Source organism: Solanum verrucosum, unplaced genomic scaffold (genome assembly GCF_900185275.1).
Source record: "Solanum verrucosum unplaced genomic scaffold, falcon-dt-bn FXZP01000214.1, whole genome shotgun sequence".
Taxonomy (NCBI): domain Eukaryota; kingdom Viridiplantae; phylum Streptophyta; class Magnoliopsida; order Solanales; family Solanaceae; genus Solanum; species Solanum verrucosum.
Window position 1 is genome coordinate 1,868,280 of NW_026020059.1, and position 23,683 is coordinate 1,891,962.

General features: G+C 35.5%; 2 protein-coding genes across 3 annotated transcripts in view; both read left to right on the forward strand.

Moving 5' to 3' along the window:
• The window catches only part of LOC125823318 (protein SMAX1-LIKE 4-like), a 534,427-nt gene extending 511,383 nt beyond the window's left edge, over positions 1-23,044 (forward strand). Inside the window, exons 2-4 of the mRNA XM_049502710.1 lie at positions 18,156-19,587; positions 20,724-20,982; positions 21,307-23,044. Of these exons, the coding sequence (XP_049358667.1) occupies positions 18,302-19,587; positions 20,724-20,982; positions 21,307-22,884 (3,123 nt within the window). The 5' untranslated portion in view covers positions 18,156-18,301 and the 3' untranslated portion in view covers positions 22,885-23,044. The remainder of the gene's footprint in view (positions 1-18,155; positions 19,588-20,723; positions 20,983-21,306) is intronic.
• LOC125823320 (protein TRANSPARENT TESTA 9) overlaps positions 1-23,683 on the forward strand; it is a 364,024-nt gene that overhangs the window by 162,437 nt on the left and 177,904 nt on the right. The window lies entirely within an intron of this gene.

Genomic DNA, 23,683 nt, shown 5'->3' on the forward strand with positions numbered 1-23,683 from the left:
GGCTGAAGATAAAATTTTCTCTCTCAAGTCATCAACATTGGGAACACACAAATGATCTTGATATCGAAGCACACTATCTCCCCCTTGGAAGAAAGCCTCAACAGACTTTTTAAGCCCAACTTCCTTCAACTCTACCAAAATCAGATCAAGACCTTGATTGGCATTCACCTTCGACACATAAGATGATTATGAATCATTATGAACAACAACAACACCTTCTTTTGAATCAACCAACCGAACACCTAGTTAAGCTAGTCTATGAGCATCATGAACCAATTCTTTCTTATTTTCCTCAAAATGTGCACTACTATTTATGGACAACCAACTTAAGGAATCGTCCACCATATTGGCTTTGCCCGGGTGGTAAAGGAAACGAATATCATAGTTCTTCAAGAATTCTAGCCATCTACGTTAGAGAAGATATGGATCCTTTTGCTCGAACACATATTGCAAAATTTTGTAGTTGGTAAAGACATCAACATGTACACCGTACAAATAATGTCTCCAAATCATTAAGGAAAAAACAATCGCCGCTAGTTCCAAATCATAAATAGGATAGTTCTTTTCATGAATCTTAAGTTGCCTTGAAGCATAGGCAATCACTTTCCCATTTTGCATAAGAACACACCTGAAACAAATTAACCCATCCTTGTCCTAGAATCGGCAACCATAGAAGGAGCATATTTAGACAATTGTGTAAATTATAAAGCATATTCTTTCACACTCATATATTTCCTTGACGAAGGTTAATGAACTCAAGAACTTTGGTCTCCCTCATCACAAGGGGAAAGAACCTATCAAGGAAAACAACTTTGGACTTTTCCCAATCAAGGGGACCCGCATCAACCACTATTTCTTCCTTTAATTGGTTGAACCAAACTTAAGCAATACCCTTAAGTTGATAAATAGTCAATTCTACCTTTTTCACTGGTGTCCTCACATGATCATTAAAACCTTATACACCTCATCAATGGACTCTTGAGGATCTTCTTCAACCGTGGAACCATGAAACTCCAAAGGATTCATTCTAGCAAAGTTCCTCACTCTAGTTTCCGCCCTACCCACATTTGGGTTCACGGAGACCACAACCTCCCTATTGGATTGAGCCATCATAACTTGGGCCAACACTTGAAAAATAGATCAGAATTTTGTATTAGTCACTTGTTCGGCCAAAGGGTCAATCGAAACTTGAGGAAATTCTAGAGGAGCTTAAGAAGTTTCTTGTTCCACATTCTCACCCACATTCCGTCTAACTCTTCGAGGGTTCATATCCTTAAAATCATCAAATAAGGATTAAAAGAGAGACATATAGAGTTACACTCTATCACTCAACTTTAGAATGATGAAAGAAGTAGAGTTTCATAAACATCTTATAGCCTCATATTCATAAATGTGGACAAGCAATAATTTTAATTTGAGTTTGTTGTTGTGTCATGGATTTACAGCACTTTAATGCTTAAAACTTAGGATTTTTTTAAGTCTTTTAGCACATATTTATAGATGTGATGTGTTTTTTCATTTGTTTTACAAAAAAATACCTTTTTGGTAGTTGAGTGTAGGAAGTCGAGTGTGCAATGATGTTTTAACCATTACGAGTCATTCAATGAGTCGTGGTCTGGACTATGAGTCATCAAATGGTCTCATAAATAAAAGATCAAAAGATGGGAAATAAGGTCAGAGGATTACGAGCCACCAAAATGGACCATAAATGGTTGAACGAGTTGCAGACTCAGGGTTGTAGAAAGAAAAACTAAAGATCTGAAAAAGCGGACTCCGAACCATGAGTAAATATCACAGTCCATAGTCCATTCTATGGACCATAGATCTAGTCCATGGAAAATATCCTGGGACTGGTATCCACTAGAGGACTCCACAAGTTGTAAAGAGAATCACAGTTTGTACATGGGGTCATAAAAGCTGTCAAATTCCAGTTTCCTAAAACAATTTGGATTAGGTTTTACATGTCTATAAATACTTTTCAAAGGTTTATTTTATGATGTTAGTTCATTTCGGAAATAAGAATTACTTAGTGAACTACTTTTGCTTTAATTCTAAAATTCTTGGAACTTTTAATTACAATTTGATCTTTAGTTTTTGACTTTGCGAATCAATTAAAGATTCCACATTATCAATATTCATATTGTTAGTGCACAATTCCTTTTAACCAAATTATTATGAATTATGATAAAAATAATTATGAGTACCTAAATCCATAACTAGAGTTGTGGAATAATGAAGAATTAATGGTGTAGACCTAATAAACAATAATTCTTGAATACTGTGCATGCATATATTGTTTTTTCTCTTACAAAGAAGATGAAATTGCAATGTGAAAAGTGGTGTACTTTCCTTTTCCATTTCCCTTGATCTTGTCTGATTAGGTTATTTTTTGTTTACAGGTCTGGGCTCTTGTTGTGCCTAACCACTTTACTTTCTTGTGTAAATAGTTTGGTTTCTCAATAATATGGCCTGCTTTAACTAAAAAAATATACAGTCTTTCTCTTTTATTTGATTGCTTTTAAAAAGATGGCAAACATTACAACTTATTTCAAAAAATCAAATACACGGTTAAACTGTCATGACAATCTATTACACACCTTTACTACTCGAAAGTAAATTTATTTACCCCCTAAAATTAACGTGCCAATTTTAATAAAAATAATTAAAAACATGCACATCAGATAAAAATTAAAGTAGAAAAAAATCAAAATGCTCCTTACACCCCCACCCCTCACGTCTCTTTTTCACACTCCACCATCTTCTTCTTCTTCTTCATTTTTTTTATTTTTCATCTCAATCCTCTAGAACTTAATTATTTCATAAATTTTATTTTTATTCTTACCCGCTTTTACCACCTACATCAAATTCAATTTCTCTTTTTTTTCACTCTACAAAGGGATCTCTCAACTCATCAAAACATCAATGAAAAAAGTGATAAAAGAGAGTTTTAATAAATTGGTGGTTGTAACACCTCAGATTCGAAAAAATGGAAAAATGCAGTTTTTCACGATGTGGTGCCAGAACCACGGAAGCCAGTGAAGGTCCGTGGTCTGACACGCGGTCCATAGATGGGTTCCATCTTTAGGGTCCAAAGTTTGATGGTCTCTTATCCCACCCATGGTCGACCAGTACGGTCCGTGGTTGGACCTACAAACCATAGGTGAGAGTCAGCAACTATTTAGAGGAAAATGGTTGTTGGGTCAACTTCAAACGGTCATATCTTTTAGCACAAAATGAATTAGGTGGCCCATGACCTATCAAATTAAAGATAATCGAATCTTCTTTCCAACGCACCGAGTTTGATAAATTCCAACCTAGGAGTAAAAAGTAATGTTCGTTTAAGTAAAGCCCTATTAGGCAGAGCATGAACGACAACCCCAAACAACAGTCTCTAGTTCAAACGATGGTCCATCAGTCCCACCGTGGATGGCCTTCATCAGCTTTTAAGTTAGGGTCGTTTTGGTCTTTTCCCAATGCATTAGGGCCCTTAAACTACGTCGTTTGATGCCTAAACTACGTCATTTTACTCAGTCTAACCCTAATAACTTAGTCAAACATACCTAGAACCCTCCTTCTCCAAAAATTATCCAAATTAGAACGAAAAGAAGACAAAGAGGCACCAGTTTCTTTCAAGAACAAGCAGTAGTGTTCTTCAAGTTTCAGCCCCGATTACCAAAGTATTTTCCTTAGATTTTGTCACCAAGTATGTGGATTTCACTAGCAGATTCCTTTCATCCATTAGGTCAATATAATTCAGTCAGTTCCTTCATTATCCATATCTTGTTTAGACCTAGGGATTTTAAAAGCTTGGAGATTTGTTGTGATTTAGTTGTTGTAGCATCCTTAATAGAAATAGCATGTTTCTTGGAAAGTTTGCCTAATTCCTTGTATAAAAGTCAGAACCCTAGTTTGTGTAAATTCTCTTAGTTCATGAATAATACCTTCTAGGTTAGTTAAACAGAAAATCATGCTCCACATTTTGAATTCATATTCTCAGTATATAAATGTTGCATTCTCAGTTAGCATGTCACTAGTTTGAGCTATTCAGTATTTAGTGCATTTTAGCTTCATATGTATTCCGTTGGCGGTAGACTTAGCACTGTGTTGGACTACGGTTCATTATACCCTCATAGTCCCAGAACTACGTACCCGCATAGGATTATAAGTCTCCTCTGTTGGGCATCAGATTTAGTGATCACGCCAGCCATGTCTTTATACCCGTAGCAAGGTATATTGCGTCCTCTCGATGGGGAGTATACATCGGACACCACGTTTAGCTCATGTGGTTTATGTCGGTTAATAGTAGCTCCCACAATAAGACTATTAGTGCATTTGACCAGGTTTTCAACATTTATATCAGTATACAGTTCAGCATGTTATCTTCATGATTAGTACTTGGTCATTGCATTCAACTTAGCTTTTCAGTTATGTTTCAATATTTATATTTTTGTTCAAATTATGTCATTGCTCAGTTATGATTTGTTCAGCTCATATATATTTGTTCAGCTTAATATCTATATCATGCATGCTCAATACATTTTAAGTACTAATGTATACTCTGCATTGCATCATTTTATGATGTAGGTTTAGGTACTCAGCATCCAGATCATGCTTCAATCGATTCTCGGTTCGCATTCAATAACTTTTGTGATGAGTCCTCATATTTCGAGGATAGTAGACATACTTTCATTTTAGTCATTGCTTTCAGTTTTCAGTTTTGTTAGAGTTAGTTAGGGGCATGTCCCAGCAACTCAACTTAGTTAGAGGCTTTTCAGACATAGTAGTAGATTCAGCTTGAGTTGTTAAGTGATTGTTTCAATTATCACTAAACTCTTAGTAAGTTTTACATATTAAGACTAGTTGGGTTTTTCCTATTTTCAGATATCCACTATTTTTAGCTTCCGCATTATTCATGCTTTACTTAGTTATTTTCAATATGCTTATGATATGCCAGACTTAGGGTTAGTTTGGGGTCCCTCGTGATCCTAGGTCCCCTGTTACGTCAACTGGTAGCCTCAGGGTGTGACAAACTTGATATCAAAGCATTAGGTTCAGGAGTCCTAGTGTGTTTGAGCCACACTAAATAGAGTCCCTTTCATGAGTGTGAAGCACACCACACCTATGAGGCGTAGGCTATGAAGTGTTTTAAGAAAAACTTCACTTTTTTTGCTATTCTTATCATGCGTAAGGTATGATTCAACTTCTCATTTCTAATCTGTCGTTATGTGTTTCAGATCATGCCTCTTCGTAGAGCTAACGCACGAAATGCTAATGCATGCAATTCTAATTCAGTTCCTCCAGTCCCGAACCATGAGGTTACGAATGCAAAATTTTGAAATGTGATCCAACTTTAGGCTCAAAGTGTGGTCAATCAGAACAATCAACATGCCACATGTCCTGCAAACAATAATAGTGGATCAGTTGCAGCTAGGGTTCGAGACTTTCTTCGGATAAATCCTCCTGAATTTCTAGGGTCAAAGGTTGGTGAGAATCCAAAGAACTTCATGGATGAGGTTAATAAGATTCTTGGAGTAATGCAAGTGACTGGAGCTGAGAGTGTTGAGCTAGCATCTTATCAACTTAAGTATATGGCTCATACCTGGTTCACCCAGTGGAAAGAAAACTGGGGTGTGGGTGCAGCTCCTATGACTTAGGATTGTTTTACTGGAGCTTTTCTGTACAGGTTCTTCCCAAGGGAGTTGAGAGAAGCTAAGACACAAGAGTTTATGAACTTGAAAAAGGGTTCAATGTCGGTCCACAAGGGCACAAATGAGTAAGTTCTTGTTTGGGGTATCCGATCTGGTGAAGACCAAGTGCAAGAATGTTATGCTTCTTGGGGATATGGATATCTCCAGACTAATGACTCGTGCTTAGCGAGTTGAGGGAGATAAGCTTAGGAAAATGGCTAAGGATAACAAAAATGACAGAACAAGAAATTATGAATACTCACAGTTTCAACAAAGGACAGCCCCAACACCTTCATCAGCTAGTGCTCCATCCCCTAGGTTTTGACAGGATGAAAAAGGTAGGGCATCAGGCTCTAAGTCTCAGGGGATACTTCAAGTAATAAGACTTTCCTAACTTGTCCAAAGTGTGGTAAGAACCATCCGGGTGAGAGTCTTACAGGCAGAAAAGGGTGTTTTGGGTGTGGTCAGTCAGGCCATAGGTTGAAGGATTACCCTTCTACCAGGCAGAGGCAAGGAGGTAAAAATAGTAGGGCCCAATCTACAACTCCAGTAGCACCAGCAGGTTGCCCAACTCAGCAGGGTGCTTCATTTGGTACAGGTGGCGGTCAGTGCCATAATAGGTTGTATGCTCTCCAGGCTCGCCATGACCAGGAAGATTCTCCTAATGTGGTTAGTGGTATGTTACAAGTCTTTCATTTAGATGTTTATGCATTGTCAGATCCAGGGGCAACACTATCTTTTGTAACTCCCTATATAGCAGTAAACTTTGGTGTTAGTCTAAAACCTCTCTCAGAACTCTTCACAGTCTATACTCTAGTTGGCGACCCAGTTATAGCTAGACTGGTATACAAAAAATGTCCTGTCACAGTTTCTCAGAAAGTCACCTCAGCAGCAGACCTTGTAGAGTTAGAAATGGTAGATTTCGATATCATTTTAGGCATGGATTGGTTACATTCATGTTATTCCTCAGTCAATTGTAGAACTAGGATCGTTTTGTTTCAGTTTTCAAATGAGTCAGTCTTAGAATGGAAGGGTAGTAGGTCAGTTCCTATAGGTCGATTTATCTCTTACCTTAAGTCCAGGAAGATGATCTCTAAAGGGTATATCAATCATCTTGTTCGGGTTAAGGATTCAAATTTCGAAACCCCAACTCTTGAGTCAGTACCAGTAGTAAATAAGTTTCTAGAAGTGTTTCCAGAAGATCTTCCCAGAGTTCCTCCCGAAAGGAAAATTGACTTCGTAATAGATCTCTTTCCAGATACCTATCCCATTTTGATTCCTCCTTAAAAAAGGATCGTCTGAGCTTAAAGAATTGAAAGAGCAGTTGAAAGACCTTCTAGATAAGAGCTTCATCAGACCTAGTATCTCTCCATGGGGTGCTCAAGTGTTGTTTGTGAAAAAGAAAGATGGTTACCTCAGAATGTGCATTAACTATCAATAGTTGAACAAAGTCACAATCAAGAACAAATATCATATCCCTAGGATTGATGATTTGTTCGACCAACTTCAGGGTGCTAGTTGTTTTTCTAAGGTAGACATTAGATCTGGCTATCATCAGCTCAGAGTCTGAGATAGTGACATCCCAAAAATATCCTTCAGAACTTGGTATGGTCATTATGAATTTGTAGTTATGTCTTTTGGACTAACAAATGCTCATATACGTTTCATGGACTTCATGAACAGGGTGTTCAAACAGTATTTAGACTTGTTTGTCACCGTCTTTATTGATGATATCCTCATTTATTCTCGGAATGAGAAGGAGCATGTGACTCATCTAAGAGTTGTCCTGCAGACTCTCAAAGATCGCCAGTTATTCGCTAAGTTCAGCAAATGTGAATTATGGTTACAGTCGGTCACTTTCTTGGTCATGTGGTATCCAGCGAAGAGATCCAAGTGGATTCTCAGAAAATTGAGGCAGTATAGCACTGACCCATACCCACCTCTCCGACTAATATTAGAAGTTTCTTGGGTCTGGTCGGTTATTACAGGAGGTTTGTTGAAAGATTTTCATCCATAGCTTCCCTATTGACCAAGTTAACCAAAAAGAAGGTCAAATTTCAGTGGTCAGATCAATGTGAGAAAATTTTCTCAGAACTGAAGACTTATAGGTTGACTACAGCTCCTGTCTTGACTCTACCAGATGGTTCAGACGGTTATGCAATTTATTGTGATGCATTCAGGGTCGGCCTAGGTTGTGTGTTGATGTAGTAAGGTAAGGTCATAGCTTATGATTTTATACAACTTAAGGTACATGAGAAGAACTACCCGACTCATGACCTCGAACTTGTAGCTATAGTATTTACACTAAATATATGGAGACATTACTTGTATGGTTTTCATGTTGATGTGTTTGCAGATCATAAGAGCCTCCAGTATGTGTTCACCTAGAAAGAGTTGAATCATCGTTAGAGGAGATGACTTGAATTCCTCAAAGACTATGACATAAATGTGTTTTACCATCCGGATAAGGCCAATGTAGTAGTAATGCTCTCAGTAGACTATCTATGGGTAGTGTAGCACATGTGGAGGAAGAAAAGAAAAAGTTAGCCAAAGATGTTAATTGGCTTGCTCTCTTAAGATATTGCCTTACGGACACATCAGATATGGGTGTGATAGTGATACGCTCAAATTACACTTCCCTAAAGAAGTATAAGTGTTCGTCGTCAAATAAAGAACCAAACTTGTAAGTTGGGATCGATCCCACGAGGAATATGGTTCAGACTTAAACTTAACTCACGATTATATCCGTTTAGTCAAACTATTTCTGAGACAAGTAATTAAAAGGGGGGTTTTGTGTAAGCAAGTAACCAATTGTTGTTTAAGTAACAAGTGAGCAAGATTCAAACTTTTAGTTATCAATATGAGAGAGAAACTAGGGGGTATGTGTTCCCCATAAGCTCTTAACGCGGTAATCCTAATAATAGTAATCATTTCCTAGTGTTTTACATGTAAAGTTGGTAATATAGGTATCCCTAAGTGATTGGTCCTCCAAATAAGGAATTTCACCCCGCACCTTGGTCCATCTACGTATGTATAATTTACTAACTCTTACCTTTAACTCAGATTAGCCTTCACAACAATGGATGGCTTAGTTTTCACCCTCGCACCAATTGACATTAGACTATTAGATAGTATCACACTAAATCTCTGTTGATAATTCTTTTCTCATTAACTACGTCCTTGGTCCGGAAAGTAGTAACAAGGCGAGTTCTAATGCGTGCACTCGTTAAAAAAATTTCTAAGCAAAAGAATTACCAATACATGCATAAACACTATTCAAGAACTACTTAATTATTATTCATACGTTTAATTGCTCATGGTTCCCACAACCCTAGTTGTGGATTTAGTTACTCATGCTTGAAAGAACACAATTCATATTTTGGTAAAAAGAATTCATGAACTTACAATTAGAGTAGAAGAAATCTGAAATCTCCAATTGAATTGCAAAGCGAAAATCTTATAAACCGAAATTCGAAAATCAAGTTGCCAAAGTTTGTAAGTTAATTCCCAAAGTTAATACCAAGAACGAAAAGTAAACAATAATGAGATAGTTCTTGAATAGTGTTTATGCATGTGACATGCCCACAGCTAACTCTAACAAAATTGAAATCTGAAAGCAAAGACTAAAATGAAAGCATGTTTATTGTCCTCGGAAAATGAGGACTCACCACTGAAGTTGCTGAATGCGGACCGAGAATTAATCTAAGTGTGATCTGGATGCTGAGAACCTGAACCTACATCATAAAATGATGTAGCGCAGAGTATGCGTCAGTACTAGGAATGTACTGAGCATGCATGATATAGATATTAAGTTGAACAAATATATATGAGTTGAACAAAGCATAACTGAGCAATAACATAATCTGAACAAGAATATAAATACTGAAAAGCTAAGCTGAAAGCTATGACCAAGTACTAATCATAAAGATAACATGTTGAACTGTATATTGATATAAATGCTGAAAACCTGGTCAAATGCACTAAGAGTCTGACTGTGAGAGCTACTATTAACTGACATAAACCACGTGAGCTAAACATAGAGTCCGATGTATACTCCCTATCGAGAGGACCCAATATACCTTGTCAGGGGTATAAATGCATGAATGACATGATCACTAAATCTGATGCCCAACAAAGGGGACTTATAATCCTATGCGGGCACATAGTTCTGGGACTATAAGGGTACACTGAACCCTAGTCCAACTCGATGCTAAGTCTACTCCCAACTGAATACATATGCAGAAGTAGTTCTTGAATAGTGTTTATGCATGTATTGGTAATTCTTTTGCTTAGAAATTTTTTTAGTTGTCATCTCACTCAACCGTAAACCAAGCTTATTTCCTATAAACACGATACAAAACACATTATTTCTAATACAATATGGCCCTAGACACACACACAACTCTTAAGTGAAATGTATTAAAAATATCATAAACTCACGGTATATCAGATAGTTCATAATGGATCAAAATCTTCATTGGTAGTGGAGGTTAAGTAAAAGCAGGATAGTGATCCTATATTAATTCAATTGAAAGGTGTAGTTCATCAGCAGAAAGTTGAGGTTTTCTCCCAAAGGGGAAATTGTGTGCTTCGTTACCAGGGTCGTTTATGTGTTCCTAATGTGGGTGAGTTGAGGCAATAAATCCTTACAAAATCCCATAATTCCAGATATTCTATTAATCTAGGTGCCACTAATTAAGATGTACCGTGATCTACGAGAAGTCTTTTGGTGTAACGGCATGAAGAGGGACATATCATACTTTGTGGCTAAGTGTCCTAACTGTCAACTGGTTAAGTTAGAACATCAGAAACCAGGAGGTATGACTCAAGAGATTAACATTCCTACATGGAAGTGGGAAGTGATAAACATGGACTTTATTATGGGTTTACCTCGTACTCGCAGACAACATGACTCTATTTGGGTGATAGTGGACAGAGTTACTAAGTCCACTCACTTCTTGGTTGTCAAGACTATAGATTCAACAGAGGACTACGCCAAACTCTACATCAATGAGATAGTCAGGTTACATGGGTTTCCCTTGTCTATCATCTTAGATAGAGGTCCTCAGTTTACTTCTCATTTCTGGAAATTATTTCAAAAAGGTCTTGGTACTCAGGTAAATCTTAGTACAGTATTTCATCTATAGGTGGATGGTCAGGCGGAGCCTACCATTCAAACCTTAGAGGACATGTTGAGAGCTTGTGTGATTGATTTCAAGAGTAGTTGGAATAATCACCTACTTCTCATAGATTTCGCCTATAATAATAGCTTCCATTATAGTATTAAGATGGCCCCTTTTAAGGCATTAGACCTTATGAGGCATTAGATGGGCGTAGATGTAGATCTCCAGTTGGTTGGTTCGAAGTAGGTGAAATAGCCTTGATTGGGCCAGATTCGATTCATGAGGATATGGAGAAATTTCAACTCATAAGAGATAGACTAGATATAGTTCAGAGTCATTAGAAGTCCTATGCAGATGTAAGGAGAAGGGACTTAGAGTTTGAAATCGATGATTGGGTTTTCCTGAAAGTGTCACCTATGAAGGGGTGATGAGATTTGGAAAGAAATGGAAGATCAGTCCTAGATATATAGGTCCTTACAGAATCCTGAAAAGGGTTGGTAATATGGTTTATGAGTTAGAGTTGCTAGCAGAACTAGAAGCGGTGCATCCAATCTTTCACATTTCCTTGTTGAAGAAGTGTGTGGGTGATCCGGCATAGATAATATCATTAGAGAGTGTGATTGTGAAAGATATTCTCACTTATGAAGAAGTTCTAGTTGAAATTCTTGACCATCAGGTTCATAGGTTGAGAAATAAGGAAGTCACTTCAGTAAAGGTTTTGTGGAGAAGTCAGTCCGTAGAGAGAGCTACTTGGGAAGAAAAAGCAGCTATGATGGCCAAGTATCCTCACTTCTTCCCTTACGTTCCGTTTCAGCTTGAGGTAATAATTCCTCTCCAGTCTCTCAGTTTACTCATGTGTAATTCAGTCTCAGTATCTTGTTCCCTCAGTTATTCCTGCATTTCAGCATATTTGTATGTCTATGGAACTCAGTTCAGTTAGATATCAATTTCAAGTACTTAGTGGTAGGGATTGCAGCTCATGATCTCCATACTCAACTTGTTTAGGCTACATTCGAGGATGAATGTTCCCAAGGGAGAGATATTGTAACACATCAGATTTGAGAAAATGGAAAAATGCAGCTTTCTAGGACCTGGTGTCAGAACCACTAAAGCCACCAACGGTCTATGGTCTGACACACGGTCCGTAAGTGGGTTCGGTCATTGGGGTCCAAAGTTTGATAGTCTCTGATCCCACCCACTTTCGACCAGTACAGTCTGTGATTGGACCTATGAACCGTAAGTCTGACCATAGGTGAGGGTCAGCACCTATTTAGAGAAAAATGGTTGTTGGGTCAACTTCAAACAGTCATATATTTTAGCACAAAATGAATTAGGTGGTCCATGACCTATCGAATTAATGATAATTTAACCTACTTTCCAATGCCACCGAGTTTGCTAAAATCCAAGCTTGGAGTAAAAAGTTATGTTTGTTTTAGTAAAGCCTTGTCAGGTAAAGCATGAACAGCGACCCCAAACTACGGTCGGTAGTTCAAACGATAGTCCGTCAGTCCCACCGTGGATGGACTTTGTCAGTTTTTAAGTCAGGGTCATTTTGGTCTTTTCCCTATGCGTTGGGACCCTTAAACTACGTCGTTTTATGTCTAAACTACGTCATTTTATTGCATCTAGCCCTAATAACTTAGTCAGACATACCCAAAACCCTCATTCTCCAAAAATCATCTAAATTAGAACGAAAAGAAGAGAAAGAGGTGCCAGTTTCTTTCAAGAACAAGCAGCAGTGTTCTTCAAGTTTCAGCCCCGAAATCCAAAGGATTTCTTCGTATATTTCATCACCGGGTATGTGGGATTTCACTAGTGGATTCCTTTCATCCACTAGGTCCATAGAATTCAGCCAGTTCCTTAATTCTCCATATCTTGCTTAGACATAGGGTTTATAAAACCTTAGAGATTTGTTGTGATTTAGGTATTATGTATCCTTAATCGAAATAGGATGTTTCTTGGAAAGTTTGCTTAATTTCTTGTATAAAACTCAGAACCCTAGTTTGTGTAAATTCTCTTAGTTCATGAATTATACTTGCTAGGTTAGTTAAACAAAAAATCATGCTCCAGATTTCGAATGTCACATTCTCAGTATATAAATGTTGCATTCTCAGTTAGCATGTCAGTATTTTGAGCTATTCAGTATTTAGTGCATTTTAGCTTCATATGTATTCAGTTGGGAGTAGACTTAGCATCGAGTTGGACTAGGGTTCAGTGTGCCCGCATAGGATTATAAGTCCCCTTTGTTGGGCATCAGATTTAGTGATCATGTCATTCATGCATTTATACCCCTGACAAGGTATATTGGGTCCTCTCGATAGGGAGTATACATCGGACTCCATGTTTAGCTCACGTGGTTTATGTCAGTTAATAGTAGCTCTCACAGTCAGACTCTTAGTGCATTTGACCAGGTTTTCAGCATTTATATCAATATACAGTTCAACATGTTATCTTTATGATTAGTACTTGGTCATAGCTTTCAGCTTAGCTTTTCAGTTATGTTTCAGTATTTATATTTTTGTTCAGATTATGTTATTGCTCAGTTATGCTTTGTTCAACTCATATATATTTGTTCAGCTTAATATCTATATCATGCATGCTCAATACATTCCTAGTACTGACGCATACTCTGCGCTACATCATTTTATGATGTAGGTTCAGGTTCTCAGCATCCAGATCACACTTAGATCAATTCTTGGTCCGCATTCAGCAACTTCAGTGGTGAGTCCTCATTTTTCGAGGACAATAAACATGCTTTCATTTTAGTGTTTGCTTTCAGATTTCAATTTTGTTAGAGTTAGCTGGGGACATGTCCCAGCAACTCAACTTAGTTAGAGGCTTTTCAAACATAGTAGTAGATTCAGCTTGAGTTGTTAAGTGATTATTTCAGTTATCACTAAACTCTTAGTATGTTTTACATATTCAGACTAGTTGGGTTTTTCCCCATTTTTCAGATATCCACTATTTTTAGCTTCTGTATAGTTCATGCTTTACTTAGTTATTTTCAATATGTTTATGATATGTCTGACTCAGGGTTAGCTTGGGGTTACTCGTGATTGTAGGTTCCGTGTTACGTCAAAGGGTAGCCTCGGGACGTGACAGTGGTGCGGAATGTTTTGTGTGTGGCTGGTAAAATTGATTATTGAATCTAAAAAATAAAATATACTAGTGGGTTTGTTTGTGGTTGGTGGTGAGTGTCAAAGAAGAGGGAATTGAAGGTGGTGAAAAAGAAGCAATCGATATTGATAATGGTGATGGTGATATTTGGTGGTGAGTTTGTACCTTTTGATGGTGTTGATGTGATTTCGGGGATGAGTTTAGTTATGGGTGTTCATTTTTGTGGTGATCACTTACAATTTTTGTAGGGATGATGGAGATGGTATGATTCTCATGGTGAATTTGATTGTAGGTGGTGAAATTTTTTGCAACTATTTTATTTCGTGGTTAAATATATGATTTTGGTGCTGGTATTGTGGCAATGGTAATTGTTCCATTGTGGTATTCAGTGAAAAAGAAGCAAAAGGATGACATGAAGCATTTTATTTCGAAACTAGCATGGCATCTGATGTGGCAATGAGATGACATTGATGTGGTGAGGGTGTAATACAACTCCCGTTGTGAAGGTGGTGTTATACACCTCAGGGTGGTATTAAATTTACTTATGAGTAGTAAAGGTGTATAATAGGCCGACGTGATAGTTTAAGTGTGTAACTAACTTTTCGGAACAAATTCAGGGGTAATTATGCATTTTTTGTAAAAAAATAACATATATTGCATAATTTCTAAATAAAAAAAAATTACAAAAATAACCTCCACAAATATGGAAATGATGTACAAAGAATTTTGAGGGGCAATTGTGTGTTTAATGTTGTTAATGCATGCATTAAAATCTTTTGCATAACTAATACTCCCCCCCCCCCCACCCCCCACCCTCCCTCCAAAAAAAAGACATAGTTTGACTTGACAGAAAATTTAAGAAAATAAAGAAGACTTTTCAATTTTGGCTTCCTAAATTAAAGTTATGTCACATGTACCAAAATACATTTTAATTTTGTGGTCTTAAACATGTCACATTAAAAGATGAAATTAAAGTATTGCTAAGAAAAATGGCTCATTCTTTTATAAATAGACGAACAAGAAAAGTAAGTCATTCGTTTTTAAATGAAGGGAGTACCATGAATTTTCATGTATTAATTTAGCATACCTTAATATCAAATAGAGTATATAACTTATGCAAATATTAGTTATACAAAAATTGAAAAAATTACCAAACAAGATACTAATAATTAGGGGTATTCATGTTTCGGTTTAAATCGGTTATTGGTTAAAACCATAACCAAACCAATTTAGTCTATTTTTCAATCTCTAATACCAAATCAAATTTAAAAAAAATCATTGTCGATTTGGTTCGATTTTTATAGTTTTCTCGATTTGAAAGTAAAAAAGTCTATTAAGGACATATGCATCCCGATAGACACATACACCTAGTATATGAACAATACACATGAAAGCTATTATTGATTCAACTAAGCAATTAATCAATTAGAGTTATTATTACACGAGCAGAGTGATTTAGTTGACCAATACACCAAGATCAAAATATCAAATCTTTATAGCAAAAAAAAAAAAATAACCCCAAGCTCAACAATTGAGGAACTACCCGGGGATGGGTACAAGAAAATTATATATCAAAACACTAACAAGAGGTTTTATATTTTATTTATGAAATTCAGTTTAATTATTTTTACAGTAAAACCAAAATCAAATCAAATAGTATCGATTTTCATGATTCAAAATCAAATTAAATATCAATTTTCTTGATTTAAATTGCGATTTAATTTGATTTTTCAACTATAACTATGAAAAACCCTACTAATAATACATCATTATATTTTTCAATCCACTCTACCAAACCCCTTAATTTGACCTTGTGATTAATTAAAAAGGTGTTTGCAAGTGGGTTGTTGAAGATAAAATAGGATTAATACAAGAGAAAGGGAGTGAAAAAGAGAGCAATAATGCTTAGGTAGGATAGGAGACAGAGGGTTGCTTTTTGGGTACTTGGGGAATAAAACGCTGTCTCTCTACGAGGATTGGCGTGACATCTCTTTTTTTCTTTTTCTTTTCCAATCTGCTTAAAACTATAATAATCCTTAACAATATATTATTATATTTTCAATTAACTTTGATTTTTCATTTATATGCAAGGAAACAAATGATAAACATGAAAAAGGCAAAAAATCATCACTTTCCCCTTTATCGACTCTCCCTCTTTCTTTCCTACCTTTTCACCTTTATTACTTTATTTGAATTTCTGCCTCCCCTTCTCTCCCTAACATTTTTTTAAAATTTTCTTTAGCTCCCACTTCAAGACATTTTTTTAAAGTTACCATTTCTATTCCTCCTTCTATTCAGTAATAGTTATACTTATCCACACTGGCAGAGTCAGAATTTTTAGTAAGCAGGGTTCAAAATATGTAGAAATAGACACATGAAGTAGTCGAAGGGGATTTGGCATCTACTATATATACATAAAAAATTATTTTAACTATGTATAAATAATATAATTTTTCTGCCAAAGGGAGGTAAAGGATGAACCCCACAAGGTGGCTCGGCCCTTGGTTATACACTATTGACTCGACACAAGGATAAATAAAAAGTAAATTTTACCAAGTCACCCTTATTAAATATAAGTCATTCAAAAATAAATAGCATTTAAATAGCAAGGATAAAACAGATATAAAATGATAATTATTTATTGATTTAATAAATTGGACAAGTATTATTAGACATTCCAAAATAATATAATAAACAAGTTAAATTGGACAGTGAGAATAATTTATTATGTGAAATATAGTAAACTAGGTATATCTTGAAGATTTTGTTTATTTATATTATATAGTTTGTCATTCTTGGTAGAAAAAAAGCATGCACATATAGAGATCGAAATCTTGTATTCTCTTTATGCAGCTTTACATGTAGTGAGTATCAAATTCTCTGATAAATGCAGTCTATTAATTAATAACTTATCTTAGCTTACGGCATAGAATTACTTGACACAGTTCCCTATCCCCATGCAAAAAATGATTAAACAAAAGTAACCTTTCATGCTAATTATCTTTACAAATAGTACACACCATTTGGTCATAAAGCTTAGAACTAACAACTGTTGAAAGATAAAGTACAACTGGTCTAACCAGAGACAAAGAAAAGAAAAACTACTATCAGCTACTTACATTGTTTTTTTTTTTCGCTCAGGCTCTGGTATCTATATTAAAGTTCGATTAAATTTGGATTTGCGTCGAAAAAATCTCATATAGGAGTAAAGCACTCCCTAATAATGACAACTATGTATCCGGAAGATTTGAGACCTCTGATTAAGAATGAAGTACTTACTACTCCACCATAATCCTTGTTAGTCGTTTCAATTTATTGAACGCTCGTCCCATTGAAATTTCTTTATATGTATGTTAAATATTTTAATTTGTTAATTATTCTTATTTAGTATTTTTTTTTTAGATAATTTTCAAATATATAAATTTTGTTTCAAGAAACTTAACGTTTTTATGTCCACATTATTGTCAAAATTTTAAAAATTGAATCTAGAAATTTTAATTATATCACATAACATAATTTTGTAGCCACATAAGTATATCAAGATTTTAAAAATAAGAAGTTTTTTACCTGAACTCTTGTCCAATCAAAAGGTTCCATATAAAATGAAATGGACGGATTAATTATGGTTTAAATTTGTTTGTTTGGTTTTAACCTGAAATTAGAAGTAATAACAACTTTTGAATCTTGTTGTTGTGATCTTATAAACCAAAGATACATTAAATATATTTAAAATAATTTTTAATCTTATGGTCTTAATATAAGTTGCGCAGACTCTTCATTTTCAATGTCGACCAATATCTAATTCTTCAAAAATACACTACTTTTTGAAAATGCAACACACACATGTTAACATTTTTTAAGACTCCGACCAACATAGGTCTTTAACTTAAACATGTCACGAAAAAGTTAGAATTAGTAAGTTTCCAACAAAAAATATATACTATATATTTTTTTTGAAATAGACTAAAAAGAAACGGAGGAGTAAATTGTCTTTAGATAAAGGAATAAAAAAAAGAAATGAAAAAGCTAGAACAACTAGTTTAAAGGCAAAGATATGATCTGTCTTGGCTTCTTTATTTAAAAAACCCTTGTGGGCTTATATCTTTTCACTTGAAATTAAAAGAAAAAGAAATAAAGCTATAGTAGTTGAAGCACATATATATATATATATATACACATACTTGTTGTTAAGAGAAAGAAGAAGTAACAAGAAAAAGAAAGTATATAGAAAACACAAGTTTTGAGTAGAGTGTGGGGTGTTAGAGCTGGTAGAGGGGGGGTAACATAGTAAGAAAGTGTTCAGTTCTCAGGCAAGATAGGTTACGGTATCAACAACGAGGGGGGGTGTAGGGGGGGTGGGGTTGTATCTAAGTTATGCGAACGGGAGCGGGTAGTGCAGTTCAACAGACCCTCACAACAGAGGCTGCTTCAGTATTGAAGCTTTCTCTTAGCTTGGCCAGGAGAAGAGGCCATGCACAGGTTACTCCTCTTCATGTTGCTGCTATTTTGTTGAGTTCGAGATTAAGTCTTCTTCGAAAAGCTTGTCTCAAATCTCAACAACAACATAATAATAATAATTATAGTTCTCATCCACTTCAGTGTAGAGCTCTTGAGTTATGCTTTAATGTTGCACTTAATAGACTTCCAACAAGTCCTGGTCCACTCCTTCATGGCCAGCCTTGTTTGTCTAATGCTTTAGTTGCTGCACTCAAAAGAGCGCAAGCTCATCAGCGAAGAGGCTGTATAGAACAACAGCAACAACAGCAACAACCTCTTTTAGCTATTAAAGTTGAGTTAGAGCAACTTATTTTGTCTATTCTAGATGATCCTAGTGTTAGTAGGGTTATGAGAGAAGCTGGTTTCTCTAGTACCGCAATTAAAAACAATATAGAGGAATCAGCTTCTTCATCAGTGTTTCAGTGTTATAACAATAGCTCTGCAGGTGGAATTTACACCACACCTAGCTCACCTACTAACACTACAACTACTACTGAGAATAGTCCATTTAATAGTTTTTGGAATTCACAAAACCCTATTCTCTTTTCACCTCATAAGTTCATTAATACACAATTAACATCATCAGATGTTAAGTTGGTGTTAGATGTGTTGTTGAGAAATAACAACAAGAGGCGAAACAGTGTGATAGTTGGTGACTCAGTGACAAGCACAGAAGGAATAGTTGCACAACTGATGGGAAAAGTGGAGAGAGGAGATGTGCCTGAGGAACTTAAAGGAGTTCACTTTATCAAATTTCAGTTCTCAGATGCACCGCTAATGTTAATGAAAAGAGAAGAAGTGGAGCTGAACATATCAGACCTGAAAAGAAAAGTGGAATCTCTTACAAGGGGTACTGGGGGTAGAGGAGGAGTCATTATCTACACAGGTGACTTGAAATGGACAGTTGACAGTACTAATAAGGAGAAAGAAAGAGGATTGTTTGTTAATTATAGTCCAGTTGATCATCTTGTAGCTGAGATAGGAAGGCTTGTTTCTTCCTACAACAACAGCAGCTCAAATGCAAAGGTTTGGTTGGTGGGTACAGCAAATTATCAAACTTATATCAAATGCCAAATGAAACAACCTCCTCTTGATATTCAATGGTCTCTTCAACCTATTTCTGTTCCATCTGGTGGTCTAGGGTTAAGTCTCAATACTACAAGGTCAGTTACCATTTATTTTTGTCTTCATTCTTCATAATCATAAATTTCATCATAATGCACTCTATTTTTGTTTATTTATATTTGTCACATTTTAATTTGACACGCTCATTAACAAAGCAATGATTGATATGACTATTTTGTCGCACTGCCTTATTAATTAACGTTCAGTAAAAAATGGAGTAATTAGTTTTTCTTGATATGTTAAAAGTGACAAATAAATATAACATTTTATATTTAAAATAGTGGACAAGAGTAAAAGTGAACGAATATATTATGTTTCCTTTTTATGACTGTGTTTGAGTTTTCATTGTCTGAACGACTAAACAAAAATAGCAGGACTTAGGAGCACGCTCTATTATATTGCCAAAAAGCAATGCTAAGAAAACGTACAAAATGTAAAATGGACATCTTTTGAATTTACTGTTTTCTTGTTTCTTTTTCTTTTTTGTGGATTTGTTTTTAAGTCATAATAATAAGGTGAAAAAGGCAAAAGAAGGGAAAAAAAATTGGAAATAGAATGTAAGTAATTACCTACTTTATTCAGTATCTAGCAGGTGATGTTGCAGCATGTGGGTTTTTGTCCCAAGCATGTTTCTAGTATCGGTTGTTGCCTTTTTCAGGTTTCAAGGGAATTATCTTCCTTTTTTGACTTCTTTTTCAGATGGGAAAGCACCTTAGACAAATGACACTTATTTTTATATTACTACTAATGTAAATACTATAATCTTGTTTAATTTTCATTCTCTTTTCCCCCTTACATATCAATTTAGTGGAGATTTGAATAGTGCTACACTTGTTATGCCCTCCATAAAAGTGTTCAATTTAAATTATTTTCAGATTTAGAAATGTATTATTGCTAAAATTCAAGTGTCTTATATTAATTGGGTACGGAATTTAGAGAAAAACTTTTGAATCTAATAGTCTTAAATTAAAGATGTATATAGTCTTTTAAATCTTATAGTCTTAAACGTGTTATGTAACAAGTTGAAATTTAAAGCTTACTAAATATAAAAAGAGATACTATTTCTGAGAGTAAGACGCTTAAATTGGATAAAGAGTGTAATAATTTTCAATTATTTTTTGGAAGGAAGGAAGTATAATTTACTAAACAAGTCTATATTCTCCTGATTTTGCAGTGTCCATGAAGCAAGAATACCATTCTCTCAACAAATGTTTGAGAAAAAGCCAGTACCTAGCAAAGAGGAACATGATGCACTCACTTGCTGTGCACAATGCACTTGTAATTATGAAAAAGAAGCTATGTTGAAGTTTGGGCAGCACAAAACTTGTACATTGAGTCCTATGTCTATCACATGTGACACTAAGGACTCTGACAAACCTCCAACACCATTGCCTGATTGGCTCAAACCACATGACATGGATCCAACTAACAAGGTACACATCTTACTATTCTCATCTATTAACCTACAATAATTCCAATTATTCCTTTACTTTTAATATCATATACTACCTTCACTAATTTTAACTTTTTGACCTGACATATTTAAGATCACGAGATTAAAGAATATTTTTTTACACTCTACATATCCTTACACCAAAATTCAAAAAAAATTCTCTATTTTCTTAAATTCTCTATCAAGTTAAAATCAGACAACCAACATCAACGAGATGATGATAGAATCCAGAGTATAAAGGTCAATGTGTCTAATCTATCATATAAAATGGGACAACATTATCTTACTGGCCATCTATTTTCAGGATGATTTGGCTGAGTTGAAAGGAAAGTGGAGCAGGTTGTGCAAAAATCTTCATCAAGGGAAGCCAAATCAAAGACAAATAAGTTCAGTTGTGTGCAATGAATACAATAGCAGTGGGAAGAATTATTCTTTTAATTCATTGTATCCATGGTGGCCTAATCAGCACAGTATAATAACAGATTGCAAATCGATTTCATTTAGTGATCCACACAATGTGAAGCCTAATCATGGAGCCAGCACTGTGCCAAGATTCAGAAGACAACAATCGTGCCATATTGAGTTCAGTTTCAGCAATGGGAACTCGAAAAATGAATCACAATCATCAGTTGAGCCAAACTTGGATTCTCTTAAGAACAGAGAAGGGAAAGAAGTGAAAATCACACTTGCTCTTGGGAATTCACAGCTTTCTGATCATATCGGTGGGAATAACGTTGATGAAGAGATGCTCAAATTGTTACAAGAGAACTTGCCTTGGCAAATGGAAAACATGCATACTATTGTGGATGCATTGATGGATTTCAACACAATCAATAAGCAGAAGAATTGGTTGTTGATTCAGGGGAATGACTCAATTGGGAAACAGAGATTGGCTCGAGCGATGGCAAAATCAGCTTTTGGTTCTGATGACTTGCTGTTGTGCATCAACATGAGAAACATGTCAAATCATGTTGAGTTGCTCAACAAGGCCTTAAGGAATCATGAAAAGCTTGTTGTCCTACTGGAAGATGTCGATTTTGCTGATGCAGAACTCTTGAAATTTCTTAAGGATGCTTATGAAAATCGGAGTTCTAGTCATTTGTTCATCGTAGCAATCAGGACTAGCGATGCAACTGATCACTGCAGTGATGGAAGAGAGTACTATTGCACAGAGTCTGTAATCCAGATGAAACTGGTGGTAAGTGAAACGAGTCCGAATCCTGGATCAGTATGTATTGATCATAAGAGAAAAGCTGAATGGGAATTATCTTTGCCTAACAAGACCAAGAGTCCAAGAAACAATGTGATGGAAGATGTCACCTCAATTGCTACTCAAAGTGGGAAGATAATGAAGCAATTGAGCTCAAATACCCTTGACCTCAACATAAAAGCAGACGAGGTCTATGACGAGGGTGATGTACACGAAGCCATAACTGAGGACTTTAGCCCCATTTCAAGTGACTTGACTCGCGATACAGCCAATGATCACCATCAACAAAACAACAATCCATCACTTGGTTTTTTGGACCTCATCAAGAACCGCCTTGTTTTGAAGCGCGATTCTTCTCAAGACAAGCAAATGAGAGAGGTGTTCATGTTCAAGATGAGAAGGTCATTGGAACAAGTGTGTGGGAGTAAAATACTAGAGAAATTTTCCTTTGATGAAATGGTGTTGGAGAAGGTATTTGAAGGGTGTGGTTCATTTCTCAACAACTTGTTTGATGAATGGCTAAAAGACATTTTTCAAACGAGCTTGCAAATGATTGAAGATAAAGAAAATATTGAGATCATCAAGCTTTGTGAAGTGGTGGGAGCTAAATATGAGATTGGTTTCAAAGGTTCATGTCTTCCAAGAGGGATTCAAGTTTCAATCATGGACTAAGTAGTTGTCACTTCTAGCTATATATTATGGTACTACTACTATATTTCCTTGTCAATGCACCACTACGTGTCCTTTTGTAACTAGCTAGTCTTGTTTTTCTAATACAATGTCTGCTTTGTTTTCATTCCCATATAAATTATGGACTAATTAAACAACAGACTCATAAGTTGCTCGAACTCGGATGCAGATGTTCAATACGAGTATGCATCTAGAGGTTGGATTTTTCATGATTTGGGGATATGAATTCAAGTAGGGATATGAATTTGGGAATATGTATTCATATACGGATATGGATGTGGAAATTTGACTAAGAATAATTCAGTTATCTAAAAATAGTGCGAATTGTCTAAATTATGAGATGTTATGTGGAAAACTTAAAAGATATTAAGAGGAAAATATACTGATCAAAAGGAGAATCCCAGAAGATGATATATATATATATATATATATATATAAAAGGACTATCATAGAAATTTATATATACACGGGTGGGACACCAAAAGTGAAGAGTCCGAGCAACTTAATATAAAAAACAAAAGATGCACAAATTTAAAATAATTACTACTGTATTTGTTTTTCAAGATTAAGATTATATATAGATATAAAAGAAAAACTACCTATCTTTTTTCACTGCAAACTATTTCAAACATTGCAATTTGCAAGTGTTAAAACTGTGGCACTATAAGTTTATAATTGAAAAGTTAAGTTTATAATTGAAAAGTTAAGAACAATTTTAATTAAATAGATAACTAGACTTAATTACACATAGTGTACATCCCAAACTAAATACTTATCATAT